General features: G+C 34.9%; 1 protein-coding gene across 2 annotated transcripts; it reads left to right on the top strand.

Moving 5' to 3' along the window:
- Positions 1-46: 46 nt before the first annotated feature.
- On the top strand, positions 47-18,710 carry LOC139977037 (uncharacterized). 2 transcript variants are annotated; one of them, XM_071985995.1, is made up of 22 exons: positions 47-1,619; positions 1,888-2,166; positions 2,818-3,114; positions 4,012-4,320; positions 5,302-5,616; positions 6,173-6,490; positions 6,714-7,037; positions 7,309-7,632; positions 7,860-8,189; positions 8,621-8,731; positions 9,127-9,172; positions 10,185-10,267; positions 10,679-10,715; positions 11,115-11,161; positions 12,166-12,330; positions 12,599-12,709; positions 12,841-12,995; positions 13,919-14,038; positions 15,255-15,360; positions 15,679-15,745; positions 16,470-16,572; positions 17,498-18,710. In XM_071985995.1, exons 1-22 carry the CDS (start codon positions 1,562-1,564, stop codon positions 17,630-17,632), a joined length of 3,840 nt encoding a protein of 1,279 aa, XP_071842096.1. In that variant the 5' UTR covers positions 47-1,561; the 3' UTR covers positions 17,633-18,710. The 2 variants fall into 2 exon arrangements, with proteins under 2 accessions (XP_071842096.1, XP_071842097.1); XM_071985996.1 differs by lacking the exons at positions 16,470-16,572; positions 17,498-18,710 and adding an exon at positions 16,372-16,420.
- The last annotated feature ends 137 nt before the right edge of the window (positions 18,711-18,847 follow it).

Here is an 18,847-nt window from a genome sequence, read left to right as displayed (position 1 = left end):
CCGATCAATCAAATTGGAGGCACTATTAGAGAAATCGAACAGCAGCATCTATCAGAGTCAATTTATTAACTTCCACGTAATAAGTATACTCTTAAATGTTCAAGTTAACTTAACATCGAATACTTTTACTTTGACATGATATCTTTCTAAAAAAGCAGTTCATCGGCCAGATTTTCATTAATTGATGATTTTAAGACTGTCGGTTGTTGGCACTGTAGTGAACCTTACTTTGCAAATAGCGTATTGTAATAGGAATATTCGATTGTCAATATATAGTTACGTCTGGATCAATTTAGAAACTGGAACAATTGGTTGTTCAACAAAGGTACTATAAGAGTGTTCCTACCTACATATGTATCATAAGACGATGATAGTATCTAAAAATATAGGCATGGCATTAGCATTAAAATACAACAGTTTAAAAAGTGATGATTTGTCATCTTGATAATACATGTATAGTTTTTGTACATCATTTGTAATTGTGTTTATCTCTGTTATAAAGGAAAAGTGGGAGGTGGCAAGATGCGAATAAATTCCCTCACGGGCTAAGTGTTAATAGTCGATAGTGCATGCGCGGAATCAGGCGAGAAAATAAAAATAGTTATTAGAACAACATTTTAACTTCATTTATAGCCCAACCATGCCTCCGAATGTACCCTTTCAAGTCTAGAGGAAAATAAATAGTAAGTTCACTCATTCGCATTTTATGAAACCTGGATCTGCCTCTGGTGAGGATCTTAGGGTATATCTGGGGCTAGGCCGGTCGGACCGGGAACCCGAAAGACGGAATCTTTACGAGCCTGAGTGGCTGGGCGAGCCGCCACGGTCGGGGAGTGGCGTGCCCGGACTTGCGCGGGGTCCTGCCCGTGGACTGGTCCGGCTGCGCGGTCGGCGTTCCCACTGGGCGGCGTGTCCTCGAGTGCGTCTGCCGGTCGGGTCCGATTCGAAATGCATTAACATTAAATCTGATATCGTTTACTTCTGTGTTTTACTACATAAGAAAAAATATATCACCTATGTCATAATTGTAATATAAGTAGCCAATTATCGTCTCTTCTTTAAATCTCTTAAAAAATAATCTCTCCAATGCCAGTCCATAATTTGCACAGTAAAGAACTAAAATTGTAGACAAGAATTAACATCTTTACGCCAAAGTAAATTTTTGTGTTTCTCTGGAAATTGGCAAACCTAGCATAGTTACTTTAAAAGTTGTAACGCATAGGTGATTCTTCAAATTTTCCATAGATTTGCATAAAATCATGTAACAATAACTGAATCTCTCAGTTAACGTAAGTGCTTAAGTCAGGTAGGTCACAGAAGTAGTGCATTGCCCATAAATAGTAGTTTTGCAAAGTTGCCGATAACGAGGTGATCGGATCGGTTATTGAATAGCTAATTGGCTTTTACGAATTACTCTTTTGCTTTCGGATATATGGCACGTTCTTAATAACAGATTGATATAACGTACCGGCATATAATGAATGTCAATGAGCTTATCAAGTCATATAGCTATGTTAAAAACGAGTAACTATTAACCGAGGCAAAAGCAACAACAGTCAAAATGGTCAGAAAACACATTTGTTCCACTACCTTACTCAGCCTATACCTTCTACTTATCAGTGAGTATTCCTTTCCTTCTACTTATCAGTGAGTATTCCTTTTAGTTATCTGTATTTTTTCTTTACAATATATTTTTTCTTACTCGCTTACTAAAACTATTGTTTACATGTGACAAACGTTACTCAGGTATTGCTGTTGTTATTGTTTTGTTAAGTTAAATGCGTTTTGCGAGTCACTTATGAAGCATGCTAAAGATAAGTGTTGGTGATTAGTAGAGTTAACCAAAGAACAAATCCAGCATGTATGCTATTCATTTTATAATTGCAGTGAGAACAAGTAACGCAAAAGTTGTGTTAGCTCTTCTCCACGATAACGTGACATTCACATGCGAAATCTACCCATTCCCGCACACATTGCTATGGAAATATGAAAACGATGTTATTGACAACAAAGCATATCAAGCCGGGGTCCAAGCGAACGACAACGTGGTATCAATGAAGTGGAATATTCCAAACGTACACTTCAAAGATGCTGGAGATTATTCTTGTGTACAATATCCTACCAAAGGTTTTTCCAAGTCATCCAATTTTCAGCTACTTGTTCAAGGTAGATAAACCTTTGTTTTATGATTATATGTAAACAGAGTACACTTTCTTTGATTTTAACTCAACGTATACTTTAAGACGAACATTAAAAACAAGTAATATTTCACTACCACCTCTCTTATTTGGAAATGATACTTTAAGCGTCTTAAACAAGATGAGGTTATCCAGGGCCGCACATACAGAGATGAGAGATCTGAAGTCCCCCTAATAGCTACTAGAGATAAAGAATATCAACAAATGCTAAAGCATCCAGGAAACTGCCCGTGTCACTGCAATATGATTTTGAAAATAGGAAAACTGAATTTCTCTCTCTCAAATTTATGATTGTCATAACATTTAAAAAATGCTGTAGCAACCATGGTTTTCCACTCGATCAAACTAGGCTTTAAACTCGCTACGAGAGAACTAGAAATGTCTAAAGTCGCATGGCTTGCCCGCACTAGAGATATATGGTATCTTTCATAGAATTTTAGATTGAGTCCTCGTTTTGACATGTTTTGTTTTCTGATAATTGCTGCAGTTCCGGTGAATTTACCACAGCTTATGTACTCTCCGAACAATAACGTGATTGCAAACATTTTATATCTCGATATAGAATAATCACATATATATATGAAATTTGAAACTGAATATTTTTGCTTGAAATTGCTAGGACATCCAAATATATCAGTGTCACAGACAACCACAGTTGAAGGGGAAAGTATAACAGCAACATGTTGCGTTGAGAATAGTTTCCCACCAGGTGAAAGTTTATTTTCATGGTCCCTTGGTGAAATGCCAGTAACAAGATATCAACACGTACCATTCCAAGAAGCCTGCTTCAACAGTTTTCATATCCAATGTTGTGATGTGGTATTTACCAGTTCTCGAGATGTTCACGACCAGGAAATAACATGCCTTATTGATAATGAGCTTCAGGCATCGACTTCTAGCCGATTAGAAATATTTTGTAAGTAGCATTTTATTAACAGATTCGAAACAGAAATTTCCGAAAATGATATGTTACTGTTCCAAGATGATATCACTAATATCTCTTTGAATCTAGTATTCGGGTAACAGTTCTTTTTACTGTTAATCAGGACATGATTAATCAGGACAACGCCAATCAAATTCCCAGTTATTTATTTGCTGCCAAGCAATCTATTTCTTCGGTGAGAACGCCTTCAACTTATCAGTTATATACGAACAGCACATCTTACGTAACTAGTTAATATAACGTAACTAGTTAGTGTTAGGTTTCGTTCTGTTAAAGAGATATAAACACTAGGACAAGTGCCAGAAAGAGCTTTCTTGCAGCAAACATTCCCAAATAACATTTGAGTTAAAAGTGGCAGCCACCATTTAACTTTTTCATGCTTAAAGGAGAGTAAACACAACGATCATGTTTTCTTTATACCTTGTTATAGAGGTGTTAAACTTAAATGAACAACTTTCTCACATTTCACATATCAAAGACTAATCATTTGTAAAAGTCGTCTCATCATAATCAAGCTATGACATTATCAGTCTATGACGTTTTTTCACCAATATAATTAATAAGCTTCAAGCACACGTGTTCCATGTCATACAGATACCCGCTTCAAATATCTTTTGAATAAAGAAACATTAAATCATAGAGATATAAACGTTTATAGCTCTATGATTAACTATAGCCTAAGATATCTCTCAAATGGGAAGAAAAATTTTACTAAGCTTTTAAAAGTAGTTATTTATCTCAATTACCTCTATCACATACACCAATGATGATGCAGGGATTTGCCCCCCCCCCCATCCCTGCCATGTAAGTTTTCACCGTCAATGTTGATGTTTGTTTTATAGTTTAGAAGTATTTATTTATTTATTGAAGGGCCGCCAGAGCTTCGTATTCTGGTAAATGATGAAAGAACTGAGGGCAATATTGACGTCATTAAAGGGAAAATGTATGATTTTAAGTGTATCGCGTCGGACTCAAACCCAGCGGCGGATGTGAAATGGAAGATTAACGGATACTATACCGACGGAAACAGCAGCAACTTTCACACTGATGATGGCACACACTACTCTCAAAGCAGTCTTTCGTACGTTTTAAATCAACATGATGCCATATTGGAGTGCATAGCATTGGGTAACTTTGACACGAATAGAACAAGAACATCTATTCATGTATTTGCACACGGTAAGAACATTTAAGAACATATAACAAAAAGTTCGTCAAGTGTGTATTTGTCCTCGTGTGCTATATTTGGGACTAAATACATGTTTGTCTTGTTCAGCAGACATCGGTATTCATTTGTCTAGTTTAGAGATACCTTCACTTTTCGTTGCAAGTAATATAAGACGGAATATGCATTACATTCAGTGTTCATCAAATGTTCCAAAGGTAGTTTAGGAAAATGTATTACAAAGCAAAACAACGTTTAGGTATTATTGGGTTTGTGACACTGGATTATTCAAAGTGTTCGAGAACACATAGGTTAGTTCGATTTCTAAAGACTTGGTTGAAAATAATTTAATATGCAAATGACTTCAACATTAACGCAAGATAATTTCTCAGTTTGGGATTTGTGATAGTTTGAACAGAGTTGTCTCCTTTTACGTAGTACAGCAGTTTTGGACATCCCTATACGGTTGTCCATTAAGCATGTATAGATGAAAGTGTTTTGTTTGATGTGAAGTGATTATAGAAATGAAAATGAAAGTAGCAAGCGACAATGAAAGAGCTGTTGAAACTTATGCATGGAAAGTCACACAGTAATTTGATTAATATTGCTATTGATTTAAGTATTGTGCTAAGTGAAATATCAATATACTGTTAAAGTGACTAAACTCTTACATTTCAAACTGACAGGGACACCATCAGCATCTACATATACACGGTGTGCTACCAATGCAACGTCATGAAGACACACTTATCACTGACAATCTTTGGCTACTGTTAATGCACTGTTGATGTTAAATACAAAATGTATCTGTCCAAGAAACTGCCCATGACACGTTTCCTAACAGTAGTTAGAAGCCAACCATATCTTTGATAATAGGATGTACAAGTAATATGAACAGTGTATGTAGGATGGACCGTTTATGTTGTAGGGCTCCCTGAAAAGGACTGTGTTTCATAATGATATAATCACAGGCAATCTTTTTTACCTTGTTTCAGATCTGCCTCGCCTGCGTATTTTCTTGAACGAAGACGAGGTAATCGATACAGTGGAGGTCATAAAAGGACAGACGTATAACTTAGCATGCGAAGCAAGGTCTGCAAAGTTCAAAGTAGAACTACGGTGGATCATTAACTCTGTATCGATAGACGAAAACGTAAATCATCTCTTTAACGAAGATACGAACGGAAATGTGTCCTCAAAGATCGATCTTTCCTATGCATTCCAAACACATACTTCAACAGTGGTTTGCTCAGCTTATGTAGAGCCTGAATTTGTTACAGTTTCAAAGAGGGCCCAAGTATTTGCCTACCGTAAGATATGCATGGTTCATTGAAGTTGAATGATCATCAGTTCAGTAATACAATGTAGAATGCAGTTTCTTGAATAATTGAGCTACAACACGTATGGCGACCAAGAAGTAATTCAAGGCTCATGAAGATGCTTTCTATGTACGACATCTAATACTGTTTATGTGAGACGAATGAACATATAGTGACGTAAATATACGACGCATATGCCAACTCAATTGTATTGATATACCCAGTGACCTTCCTTTGTTCTTGCTACGTAATAACTGCACAGTCTGAAGTACTGTACATATGGTTTTGTATGATAACTTGAAACTAGATCGAACGTAAAATTCTAAGAGAATGTAGAGTGATATCTATTTCATACCACATATACTATATTTTGGGTGTGATCTTTATATTCGCTAGTGACGGCAACAACTCTTCAATCCAAACACTTCAACTACACTTTTAGCTAACAGTCCTGCTCGTAAATGTAAATGTAATGTGTCACCCTTAGGACAAGAGATAACCGTACTTTGTCAACGTTTCTTTCTTTATGATGTTTTTTCATCCATAGTTGTCCCAGATCTTAATATATTAGTTAATGATGCGTCTTCGGTGGGAAAGATATCAGTCTACGACAAGCCAGTTGTAAATTTGACATGTATTGCTATAAACGCGAGTTCACAATTGGAGGTAGAATGGACGGCAGAGGGAAAACGATTGGATGAACTATATGGCGTGAGGATTATACCATTTGTTAAAAATACAAATGGCATAGTGACAAGTAATGTGTCAATTGTATTACGAGAAGATTACACTACTGTTTCATGTGTATCGTCTGGTGAGAGTGAGCTTCAACGTAAAGTGACATCGGTGGTTATACAATACTACGGTGAGAACTTTGAACAAGCCTTGTGCAAATATTGTGTTTCAATATGCACGAGTGTTTTAAATATGCAATAGACAATGATATCGTATCGCATCAATGGATTGTCGAAGAGCTGACGAATACGTCATTGGAAATGCTGCAGGAACAAACATAACGTATTAGTTAAAAGAAAATGAAAATAGTTTTCATCACGAATGAAACTAATACATTATCATTTCTTCTTCAGAAGCTCCAAACGTGACCATGTATTACAAAGGCGACGTCGCTCGAGTCGATCTCAATGTTTACGTTGGCACCCATGTGAGGTTAACATGCAACGCATCAAATGTGGAAGTATTGGATTCGTTAACATGGCACCTCACTAGACTCTCCTTAACCCCGGGAGAAAACAATATAAACACAATTATTAATGGGTCGGGTGAAGAATTGGCTGTCACTAGTCTGGATATGACGGTATCCCGTGCAGAAGTACTGAACGTAACATGCATCGCAATTGACAGCAACAGGACCGTTCGAGATACATCTGTTACTTTGACCATTGAGTTTCATGGCAAGTTCATCGTACAATGAAATATTTATGTCCCTGCTTGTTTTTAACATAACGCTGGCAAAACATTATCCAAACGATAGAATATTAAATACGAGTGATTCATGACATGTCAGTCCGAAATAATGATGTTACATAACGCGATCTATAACAAATGCATATGGGTAACAATTAAATATATATATATATATATATATATATATATATATATATATATGTATGACATTTCAAATCTGTAAGCCAATGAGATATATATGTACATTTTGTTTTTCAGATTTTCCTGAAATAAGTATTTGCTTGGATGGATTAAATACAACTGATGAAATTATGCATATGCGTTACGACACTAATCATTCTGTCACTTGCAATGTTAGGGGTGACATGTTGTCAGCATATGTATTGTTTTTCTCAATAAGTCCGAGTCCTAAAGTGAAAATTGCGAATGAAACCATGGCAATTGAACACAGAGGCAAATACAACATCGACCCACTAACTCTTCCTTTTCAAGCTCGATCAGAATATTTTTACGCGAAATGCAAAATAGAAGATCCAGTCGAAATGCGAAATGTATCCACTCACTTGCAGATCGCCACGTTTGGTGAGTCACTAAAAATTTGATTATTTCATTAAATACTTGATAAATAGTTTTACATGGTTACGAAATGTTCGACAGCAGTTTGTTAGGGAAAGTCGTATTTCATAATTACAACCATTTAACATTAAGTCCATCAAACTACTATTAATATTTAAAAAGTATAAACCACTATGCACTGTAAGCAAACCATTGGATAACTTTCAAACATCATTTATTTACTTTTTCAACAGTACCTCCAGAAATCATCATAGTTTTCCAAGAGGAAATAATTAAAACAAATATCAGTATTGATCCTGACATAACCCATAAGCTAACATGTTTTGCTATGGGAGGGAACCCAAATGTTACCTTGGTTTGGTTGACCAAGTCAAGTGAAGTTTTTGAGGTAAATAGTACAACATACGCACAAAGGAATGAACAAGACCAATATTTCGACATAGTCAATGATCTGTATTTTCGTCTTGAGACGGAAATCGCTCAAGTAATTTGCACAGCTGATTCAGAGTTGGAGGAACAGAATTGTAACTCGTCAGTTACCCTTCTGATGAAGCTTCAAGCTGGTAAGTGAAATTGATACGGAAAGCATGGAAACATAATTACTTGTGGCATCCATGCATATATGACTTATTCTAACCTAGTTGATTAAGTCAATCATGCTATCGTAATTACATTCAAACCACCTCTCCCCTCTTAAATTGGTTTTCTATTATATGAGCTATAACCGATGACATTTACCTTTATTCTAACCCTTTGTCTGGACAACCGAACACTATTGTTCTCTTTTGTTCGACAACTTGTGACAGGAATTTCTTTTGTTCCATGTTACCAGTTGTGAGGTCTAAATATATGAACACATTCACCCCCTCCCCCTTTACCACCCACCCAAACACACATGCACACACCCCAACTACAGTTTTCGTTATATTGTTTACCATTTTCTTCATTTGTTTTAAGCTCTGCTTAACATTATCAGTTTCCTTTTTTATCTTAGAAAGCACAGACCTTCATTCATGGAACCTTAACAAGATCATCATTACCCCTGCATTGATTTTGGCTGCAGTCCTCGTGGGTACATTTATAATTTACAGAAACGTGCGTAGATGTAAGTAAGATCACATATCTATTTTTTTCTTGTTCTATGTACAATGTCCTGCTTGATCTGCTTCAGATCATACCTATATGCAAGGCACTCAGTGGCTACTAACTGTTATAAATGACCACACTACAGTTCAGGAATTTAACCAATTCATAAAATGAATATGAATGATAATCATGTCTTCTTCGGTTCAGTTTTCGGTCAAAGGTGCACACATTCATGATATTACCTCCTAATTTAAAATTACAGCTGTGTAAACCTATGGCTATCGGAAAGTGCTTAGTTACGTTGTGCTAAATACTATTAAACTGTTTAAGTTGTTGACAGCTTGTTATTTCGATTAGATACATAAGTGTTCTAATTTCTACAAGTTCAATATCTCTTTTCATCTTCTTCGATAGTCCGCTCATTTTCTAATCTTGACACAAGGAGTGCAGCAATTACCCGGTAAGTGATTTCAAGTATGCAAGTTATACATTTACTGCAACATGCTGCTTAATGTGTTAAGATAATTATTGTTCTCACTGAAAACAGTTTATGTATCAATTAAAGATATGCCTAATTGCAATTTTCTTAATAATTGCTCAACTATCATCATTTAGTCGTAGTATGAGAACTCTCAATCAAAGAAAAAACAAAACATTTATGAGTGACACTCATTGCTACAAGGAGATCATGACTTCAGTAGTAACACATTGATACTTAAAAGTTAAAATGCATGACAATTTTGTCGTATGGAAAGAATTATGCTGAAGGTCATACAAGGAAACCCTGAAGATTATATAAAGATAACATATTATATAGTATGGTTGAGTTATCAATATAAATACCCACTGCCTTCCCCACAAAAAAACCCCAAAGATGAACGTGAATATTTGGCCCTTAACTGAGATTCAAGCTTATAGTACATGCATATCGTTAAAAGGGCGCTCGAGGGTTTCATTGCCCTTGTCTATGTCATTTGAAGATTACAAATTTGCCCCAGGCTACCCTGTGAGTTCGTAAAACTTTATAAATGTTGTTATTTTATATCTCTTGATTCTTGAGATGTTATGAGTACTTCAATATTTTGATAGTTCTAGTGTTCGAAACTAGAAGTTAAATATCAGCAAAAATAGTTATTAAATTCTGTGTATTTATAAACAGAATAAAATAGTTTTCAAACAACAGGAAATACATGTCGGCTGAGTTAAACATGAAGTGCAGCAGAATAAATAAAAGCGCAACTAAGCACTTGTTATTACAAATATCATCTTAAAGGCACAGTAATGTGTATGTTCATTTCAATGATTCATAACGAATAGTAAATCATCCATCGATTGCTATTAGTTTTGCTTTCCAACACTAGACTCTGATTAGATAACATAATATACATCCATCCACCCGTGCATGTTTGTCAAAAACCTACTCGTATATCATGTGATAACAGGTTTTCATTTCTTTAATCGTTGCTTTGTAGACCAGATACGGAAACCATATGTACTTCATTAGATGACACGATAGCAGGTGGTGAACATATGGCTGTATGTTCTGCACAGATAGGTATTACACCAACGTTGAAGACTAATACACGTCGCAATTATTGCCGAGTTATGATTTTATACTTGTCCCGGGCGATGTGACCAACCCATATATGTAAGGAATGTCCCCTGAGACTGTGAGAGCCATACAAGTATCTTCTTTGAGATCAGCTTTAATTCACTAACTTAATTTCAATGTTTTATATGTTGCAATAACCATTTGAGTTTGACTTTTGCATTGTATGACTGTCACGTGAAATTCCGACTATGAAAAAAACATGACTCAATACAGCAGCGTTACACGTTGAGGTGCGATTGACTTGAAAATTAAAAATGATAGTGTGATCAACAGTAACACAGTTCATGTATTGAAACAAATCTTTCCACTTTTAACACATTAAATTAAAACCAAATTTACGTCATATCCGAACAGATAAAACTGGCAATACACCAGCTAACAGAAAGCAGAGGTATGTTATAGACTCACGATTTAATACACCATAAGAAGCTAGTCTTACAATAATTGTGATGTTTGAAACGAACATGAAACATATTAATTTCATAATAAACTGCCAGATACCACAACTCCTGACTGGCATCCGTCATAAAGGGAATAATAATACGGCGATCGTTACAAAGCTCCAGAGATCATATTTAGGGAGCACAGTACTTTTATTCATGACGATAGTGGTTCGAGTCACATTTTGTTGAAAGCATTCTGCGTTCTATAGAAATTTCCAATGTAGCATTCATTTATTTTAGTCAATATGATGAAAGAGAACACGCCCATCTTGCAATGAAAAATAAGCTTTTGCGCAACGTTTGCACGACTTATTGCTATCAAAATAAATATATTTCTTTTGTTGCAGCATGGCGCTGCCAAAGGTACCGAGAGAGAACAGGCGTTCTTATAGAGGTATGTATGATATCGATATTGTTTACGCACAAAAAGTTGTGACTTCAACTTGCTACTCATAAATTATATTGGTAAATAAATGTGCCATTTGGTAGTGATTCCTTCAAGAAAACTCATTACAGACTATACGAATGCTTTTTACGGTGATTACATGTACCAAGGCTTTTGTCGTAATACGCTAAGTAGTCGCCTTTCATCTTATGCTTTCAAAAGTAGAAGTGAAGACTTTCAAATTTTCTTATTACACCACCTTGTGATACAGATTCACCTTCGACGTTGACCGTAGTTACATATAAGATACTATTTGTAACAAAAATGTACATTTTAACAATCAGTATATATGAACGCAATGACAACATGAGTTCATGAATAGCGCCAGATATTTCCATAATTGTAACTTATTCGTACAGTACGATAAGTGGATTGTAGGGACTATAAGGGTGTGAGAATGGCACGCCAACTAACTGAATCTCATGGTTAAAATGTCACACAATGTACATGGGTTGATCAGTTAGGAATGCGAAAACGAGACAGCCATTAATCAATAATCAGACCTGTCAGCATATGTAACTGTGGAAAAATACTAACAGACCAATTCATTACTCAAAGGCTGTTGCCTTCAAATGACTGATTACGACTGATTGATAGCTGTTACTATGTTTAACTTGTAAGTATGACTTTTGCAGCAATGTGTCATTCACTTTCTGTTAAAATATGTACACCATTATTGGCGAAACCCTTTAAAGTAGTCTGGTTAGTCCAGTCCATCATTATGCATAGGATTGTGTGTTTAGTATTTTCTGTTTGTAAGTCCTTCTCAGTAGCAACTGGTCATTAATGTAGCACATGTTAAAAAAAATTATAACACACATCAGCCTCAACTGATTAACGTGTACTCACCTTTTCCAGATTTAACTGATAAGGCATGAGAATCTGCATTAACATACAAATATATATTAACACATTGATTACTGTTGTTAAGCATTTTTTTAAAATTTACTTAGACTACGCTAGTCTCAGAATAAAGTCCTTGCACGCGAAAATTTACAAGAGGCATGAAGTCTGTTTCGTACTTCATTTGAAGAAAGGAATGTTACTTGACAGATGGATGGGAACAATTGTCAACAAAAATGGTAACAAGAAGTCGGTTTTCGTCACCTCTGTGAAAGGTACCATTTATATTTATATCTTAACATATACAATAATAGAGGTACCAACAATAACAAGGGTAGCGTGCGTGTAAAGACATAACCAGCGGAATTGGTTAAAATTTGCAGATGTATACTCAGAGGTGTATGGGAGTATTGATTGGGTGCAATATGATATTGACATTTAGGAAGTTAAGGGGAAATATGAAAATATGTTTTGTTCCTAATTTAAAAAAGCGACAAGAATACACTGAAAATACCACAACTTTTGATTGTCATCAATCTACAGAAGACAGACAAGTAAAGAGAGAATACCACTGGGATATGTACGTTCAGAAGGTCATGGAAATGCCTCACCATAGAGCACTGATACAAACTGTGGGGCTTTGTATCGACAGAGGTATGTGTTAATACAATTACTTGAATCCATTAAGTACAATGTTTGAGCTCCTTTTCGAAGTTATAAGTGTTATATATCTACTAAATATCCATTTATCAATTTAATGGGATGTTTTGCTCTCTTTCTTACAGTGAATATTTTCCTTTTGCAAAACTATCAACCGGTTGGTACACTAGATGATTGGATGGTAGGAAAACAACAGACCGCCAGCTCTATTACAACCGTAGAAGTGTTGGAATATGCAAATCAAATTGTAGCTGGAATGGAAATGATCGTTACATATGGGGTAAGGAGATAGATATCTCTGTAACTGACATAATTTACTCACCTTAAAGTGAAGGTGAAAACAAGTCCCAAACTACCAAAAAACAAACTTCTGGTACAAGTACAGCAACATGATGAAAAATTATAAGTAAAATTACCTTTGGTACAAAGTATAAGTATGAGTATTGGGTTCTAAGCGATATAGTGCCAATATTTAATCTTGTACTACTAGTGTAGCCTACTATTTACAGAGTACGACTAATAGTATCGACTACTAGTATATCCCAGGAGGGTGAGCACCAGTACAGGCAACTAAAGTCTTTAAGCGACAGAGAGCGATTACTTAACATGACTATCAGCGTTTTACACTGATTTATGCTCTACAAACCTACAGAACAACAATAATTACCAAACAACAAATTCTAAATAACCGCATGTCATGTCGTCATGAAGGCAAACCACCTAGCAAATTAGTGTTACTTCCTTGATGGACGTCAATTACCATTTAAACTACACTAATCAGAAGCTTTGAGCATGCGCAGAAAATGAGGGTCCGGCATTAAGCTGCACATAAGGCTCAGATCACGACATTTAACTTTCATGATATGCTGTTTCTAATAACATTGTCATCGCACAGTTCAAAAAATTACTTTTGAAAGGAAATACAAATCTTAAACTTAAACTCGGCAGATTAAATTAAAAACTTGCATGTGATTGCAGCTTATATGTGTGCAAGATATACCCAAAAACTTTGTATGTGCTCTTTACAACACAATCTAGAAGAGAAGAGTTTAGTATTTTTGTCTCATGCAGTACGCTTTCGAAGGTAATATCCAAATATCATTAACTTTAGTACACATATCACACGTACGTTATTAAATTTCATTAAACGCATTATTCAGCGCCACGTTTCACAATGAAGTTTTGTCGTTTACTTGTTCACAGTTTTTGCACCCTGGACTTTCAATGAAAAAAATTTTGTTGACAGAAAGAAAGTGCTGTAAAATCTATGACTTTTGTCTCAAAGAGGATGTCTCGAAAAAAGTCGATTTGATTAAAGGGAAGGTAAGCATATATATCAAATAATGTAATTGCAACACACCGTAGTGTTATTTTTATCACAGCCAATAAGTTTCTTTAGAAAAGCAACATTATTGTGTAATGGCTTTTGTTTTGGATTTTCGTGACAATCACTAAACGATCTTAAAATTTGTGTGCCTTAAAAATAAAAAAAAAAGTTTCGAAAAATTTAGTTATCTTTTATATAACGATAAAGAATGAAGCTCACGCGTCAGCAATGGATAATGTAGTTTAATAGTCCTCAGGTATTTTTTTTTAGAGATATTGGCAGTACCAGTATCAGTAAGGAACTTCAGAAAAGATAATGAGTCACTTTGAACACCTTCTTATAATACATGAACTCAATTGAGACCCGGTTTCATATCGAATTGTTTCGAATTCTTTATGTAGAACACAAACCCCTCCCACAAAACGACAACAAAAAACTGGTATGTCCTGCGATTTGATGCAAACGTAGACGGGCATTACTGATTTCTTCAATTTCTGTATTTTCTTTCGTCAGTTGAAGTTATTGAATAAATATTGCAGTGGATTAATAAATATGGTTGCTAGGAACTTTGTGAAAAAGACGTTATGAATATCCACAAAGGGAAATTTTTGATAATATAGAATAATTCTTTATGAGTTCATCGGTGAATATTGTATAAGAATAGGCTTCCTTAAAATATATAAAGTTGCCTTTGTTTCTGGAATAAGCTAAGCATAGAGTTATATGACATCTCAAGGCCGATTGATTGTAAAAGCAATTGATTTCAAAACGAATTAAAAACAGGTAAGAAGCACTTCATTTTTAAAACAAAAATGACAGTTATACATTGGTGGGGTTAGGTACAGGTGAGACATCACAAACATGCAAAGGTAAACGGTTCGTGATAACTGAAGTACTTATTATTGTAGTGCGCGTGCGCATTACTGACCAAGTAACTTAAAGTTTCATATAGTATGTGTACATTTGAGGTTTCACAGGCGGCTAGCTGCATAGCCAACATATTATGAGCCTTTTAACGGCGCTCACATCCGCTCTCACTTTGTAGGAACCTACATGGCTATACACAATGGTATATTGTCCGCCCAAAAAATAACACCATTAACAAACGAAAATTGTTTCCAAATACTGTAAGCACTCCACGCGCAGTATATACTGCGTATTTGCAGGCAGGTGCAGTTCTAGTTACGTTTCGTCTTTTCTATTTTTCAATAGGAGAATAGACCGACCCTGCCACCAGAGACAGAAGAACGCAACGAATATACTTGGGCAAGTGATTCCTGGTCTGTGGCAATATGCATTTGTGACGTATTTGCATACGGTAAGAATATGATCTTTGCAAGTATTTCCTTTAATGATCTGTAAACAAGAAACAATTCAATAAACAATGAATTTTAGAAATAATTTAATACGTAAATGGAATCACACGATGTTACTTTTTACTACACTCCATGTAACTATACAGTCTTTTCCAGCAGAATTATCAGTGCTAATGTCACTGATGTTGTCGTGCCTCCTTCCTCAACAATTATATCTTTTTCTCCACTAAGTGAAGTTTACTACACAATGTGTTTCTATTTAAATTGATTAATTGATACATTTATTATACTATTGGACAACGTTCACCCTTTTTTTTAAGCTCATGGGATAAAGGTGGACATCGACGGTGAAACAGAAGATGGACAGCGTGATTTACCAATTGATGTGTGAGTTAGTTTACACTTTAACTCTGAAACAATAATTATACACAATGAATTCCTAAAATGTGTCAAGGAAAAAATCTCTCAGCAAGTCTTGTTTCCACAGACTGTACCAAAATATAAACAAAATTGTTGTACTAAAATAAATAATGTTGAAGAAGACTTTATGAATGTTCTATGAGGTAACGTTTGCGTCTTGTGGGTTTACAAGTTCTTGGAAACAAATAGTAGAATCATACATTTATGATCTACGATGATCCTATCAAGACATAACATGTTGCATGTTAACTTTTTTATGCAATTCATTTATTTTGCTGTGTAAACTATGTACACGAAAATACGTTATATTATTCTCTCTTTTATAAAAAATGTAATATTTGTTTGTGAACGTTCCGTGACATTATGTAAATAAAAGAGTCACAGACATTTACAATTAAAACAGGAATCTTTGCACTGATTATTGATTTTTAACTTAGCCTCATGGAATTTTGCATTCCAGGATTGACACGAGTTGAACTCAAATGTATTCATCTGTTCATGCATGGAGATAAAAAAAATATGTATTCAGATTTTGAGGTATGATATTTCCTTAGAAATGACATAAATCCTAATTAAGAGTCTTTATTTACAAGGTTTTCCTGTCACAAGAAATACAGTGTTTTCTAACATTATGAAGACAGTTTATGACTTCTGATGTGTGATGATGTGATGTCGTTGCTTCTGTTTACAGTCAAAACAGCTTACAAGAATGTTTTTCAAAAGATCCCATGAATCGACTTCCGTTGCGAAATTTGAAAGAATCATTATCGACCTGGTTATCGGAAGAGGGCATCGTGAGTTTATTAAATGAAATATACGTATATATTATGTGATATTATCGTCACAACGTGTTACCGTTATAAAAAATGTTCTGGCAATAACATTTTTGCTTTAAAATTGACGTTTTTGTATTGCATTTGACACCATTACTAGTAAATGTAAATGCCTATTTATAATTTTATTAGGGAATGTTTTACGATAATATTACATCAAAACATTTGTGAACTGTTGACAATAAATATTGGCCATCAGGAACCAGGATTGGTTACGCCAATTTTTGTGAAAATTAATACTTTACATCACTTTGCTTTTGCTTTTGGATTTCCTATATATCCCGAATGTTAGAGAAAAAATACCTTGTATTGTAGTTGAACTAACTTGTCAAGTGTGTGACAAATCAAGAGTATTGGTCGTCAAACAAGAAACACCTTACAATCAATTTTGCTGGAATTTTACTCGAAAAACACTGCAACAGCTAGAAACTGTCCTACACCATCGGGTGAATTTAAACATACAAATAGAGTGATATAGCTCACATAAGTATACTGTTACCCTCATTCACAAATGTTGAAGTGTAACGTGGTAAGTCACCAGCAAACATAGACATATAGGTTATGCACGAGGGACGGAACAAGGATTTTATTAAAAAGGGGTGTGACCTTGAGTCGTTGAGGATCCTCGCATGAATGGAGTTCTTACAGCCCTCCACACCCCCCCCCCCAAAAAAAAAGAAGAAAAAAACCCACACATTTTAGACGTCAAATGGTGTTTTCTGATAGAGTTGCATAATAAACCCTATAAATAAGGTCAAAAATTACGTATAAAATCAATATTGTGCTAGTATCTACGTTGAATTGTTTGTAGAATATTTACAACCTTGTCGTATTAAGAAAGATATATTTCCTGGAAAAAAGGATTGCTGTGCTATTGTTATTTCAGAAACTGATGCCAGACGATGATAGTGAGAGCAGCAGTTGCTCTTCGCCAAGCGTAAGTGATGACGAGGAGGGATACATGTCGATGAGTGCGCACGTAACGGTAGACAGACATGATATTATTACGACTAGTCTGTAGAATATCATTTCTTCTTACAGATCTTTATTAAAACTGGACTCGATTGTTAGTTGAATCACACGAAAGTTGGTGGACCTTGGTGTCTACTAAGCATCACAAGTTGTTATGAATAATTTGAACTTACGTTGGTTGAAAGATTCCAACATACGCATGTTTTTCCATTCAAGCATACGTTTTGCTAATTCTGTTAGAAAAATGAATATCTTATATTGCGTTTTTCCATGCCTCTTTAACATTTCTAATGTATTGTTTACAAAATATGTTATAATAGAAAACAACATGTTGTTTCCAGATTGATACAAATCGAAGCTGTTCGTTCGGGTGGGGGAAGGAGGGAGGAGGGCGTTTAGATTTTCTAATACTGTTTTCTTATTTACTAATTCTGAATAAATAAAAATGTATTGCAAAGTGTTTGTACATAGTCTACGTTGTTACAAAATTAAAGTAACCGCTTCTCTTTAAATGGGGCTGGGTGATTTAAGGTCATTAGCTAACCTTTCCACAATGTCTGCCTTAAAGACAAGTACGTTTGAGTCATCAATTCCTCTTTGTCTTCTTGTTGAAAACTCACAAAAGGTAGCCTCTGAATGCATAAACTTTACACGATTGTTCGGTTTTAAGTGAGTTGATACTCATCTCCTTTCATTGATCAGGAAGTTCCTAATATACATATCGATTCGCAAGTTTCATTTTGTGTTTTAAATGTTCTTAATTATTTGGAACGAAGCGTGTCAGGTTTGCAATGATAACACGTTGCAATATTAATATATTTTGATACAGAATATACCAATATGTCTCAGTTGAAATGTTTAATAAATGGAAAATTTAACAATGAACGAAAACAAGAAATGAAAATAATGAAACTAGAGATATGAACGCACTGTGTAAAAGATATTCACTTGGCATGACTGAATTTCAAAGATCAATTTCTCGCCACGATTAGCAATGTTATTTTAATTCATTGAAAAGTTATGTCTGATGAAATTCTATGATGCTCATATATTCTGTTACATTTATTTGAAAACAGCAATATATGTAAATTTCAAAAAATTGACAAACATTCTATTCCATTTAAAGGTACGTGAGAATATAATGTCGCGTTATCGTGGTGCGATAAAGAGTACCACATATTAATATACGAAAATCGATTTTCAACATAAAAATCAAGAATAACTTTGTATTAAATTACACTTATATTGTATTTCATTTAAGTTC

Source organism: Apostichopus japonicus, chromosome 12, assembly GCF_037975245.1.
Source record: "Apostichopus japonicus isolate 1M-3 chromosome 12, ASM3797524v1, whole genome shotgun sequence".
NCBI classification, from domain to species: Eukaryota; Metazoa; Echinodermata; class Holothuroidea; order Aspidochirotida; family Stichopodidae; genus Apostichopus; species Apostichopus japonicus.
The sequence above is the reverse complement of the archived record's forward strand: the minus strand, read 5'-3'. Positions and strand labels throughout refer to the sequence as shown.

Excerpts from the sequence above, each read along its gene's own strand:
- LOC139977037 (XM_071985995.1), top strand. The coding sequence starts at position 1,562 with ATGGTCAGAAAACACATTTGTTCCACTACCTTACTCAGCCTATACCTT. Across the intron at positions 4,321-5,301 it reads TATTCATGTATTTGCACACG|ATCTGCCTCGCCTGCGTATT; the intron begins GTAAGAACATTT and ends ACCTTGTTTCAG. Across the intron at positions 7,633-7,859 it reads CTTGCAGATCGCCACGTTTG|TACCTCCAGAAATCATCATA; the intron begins GTGAGTCACTAA and ends CTTTTTCAACAG.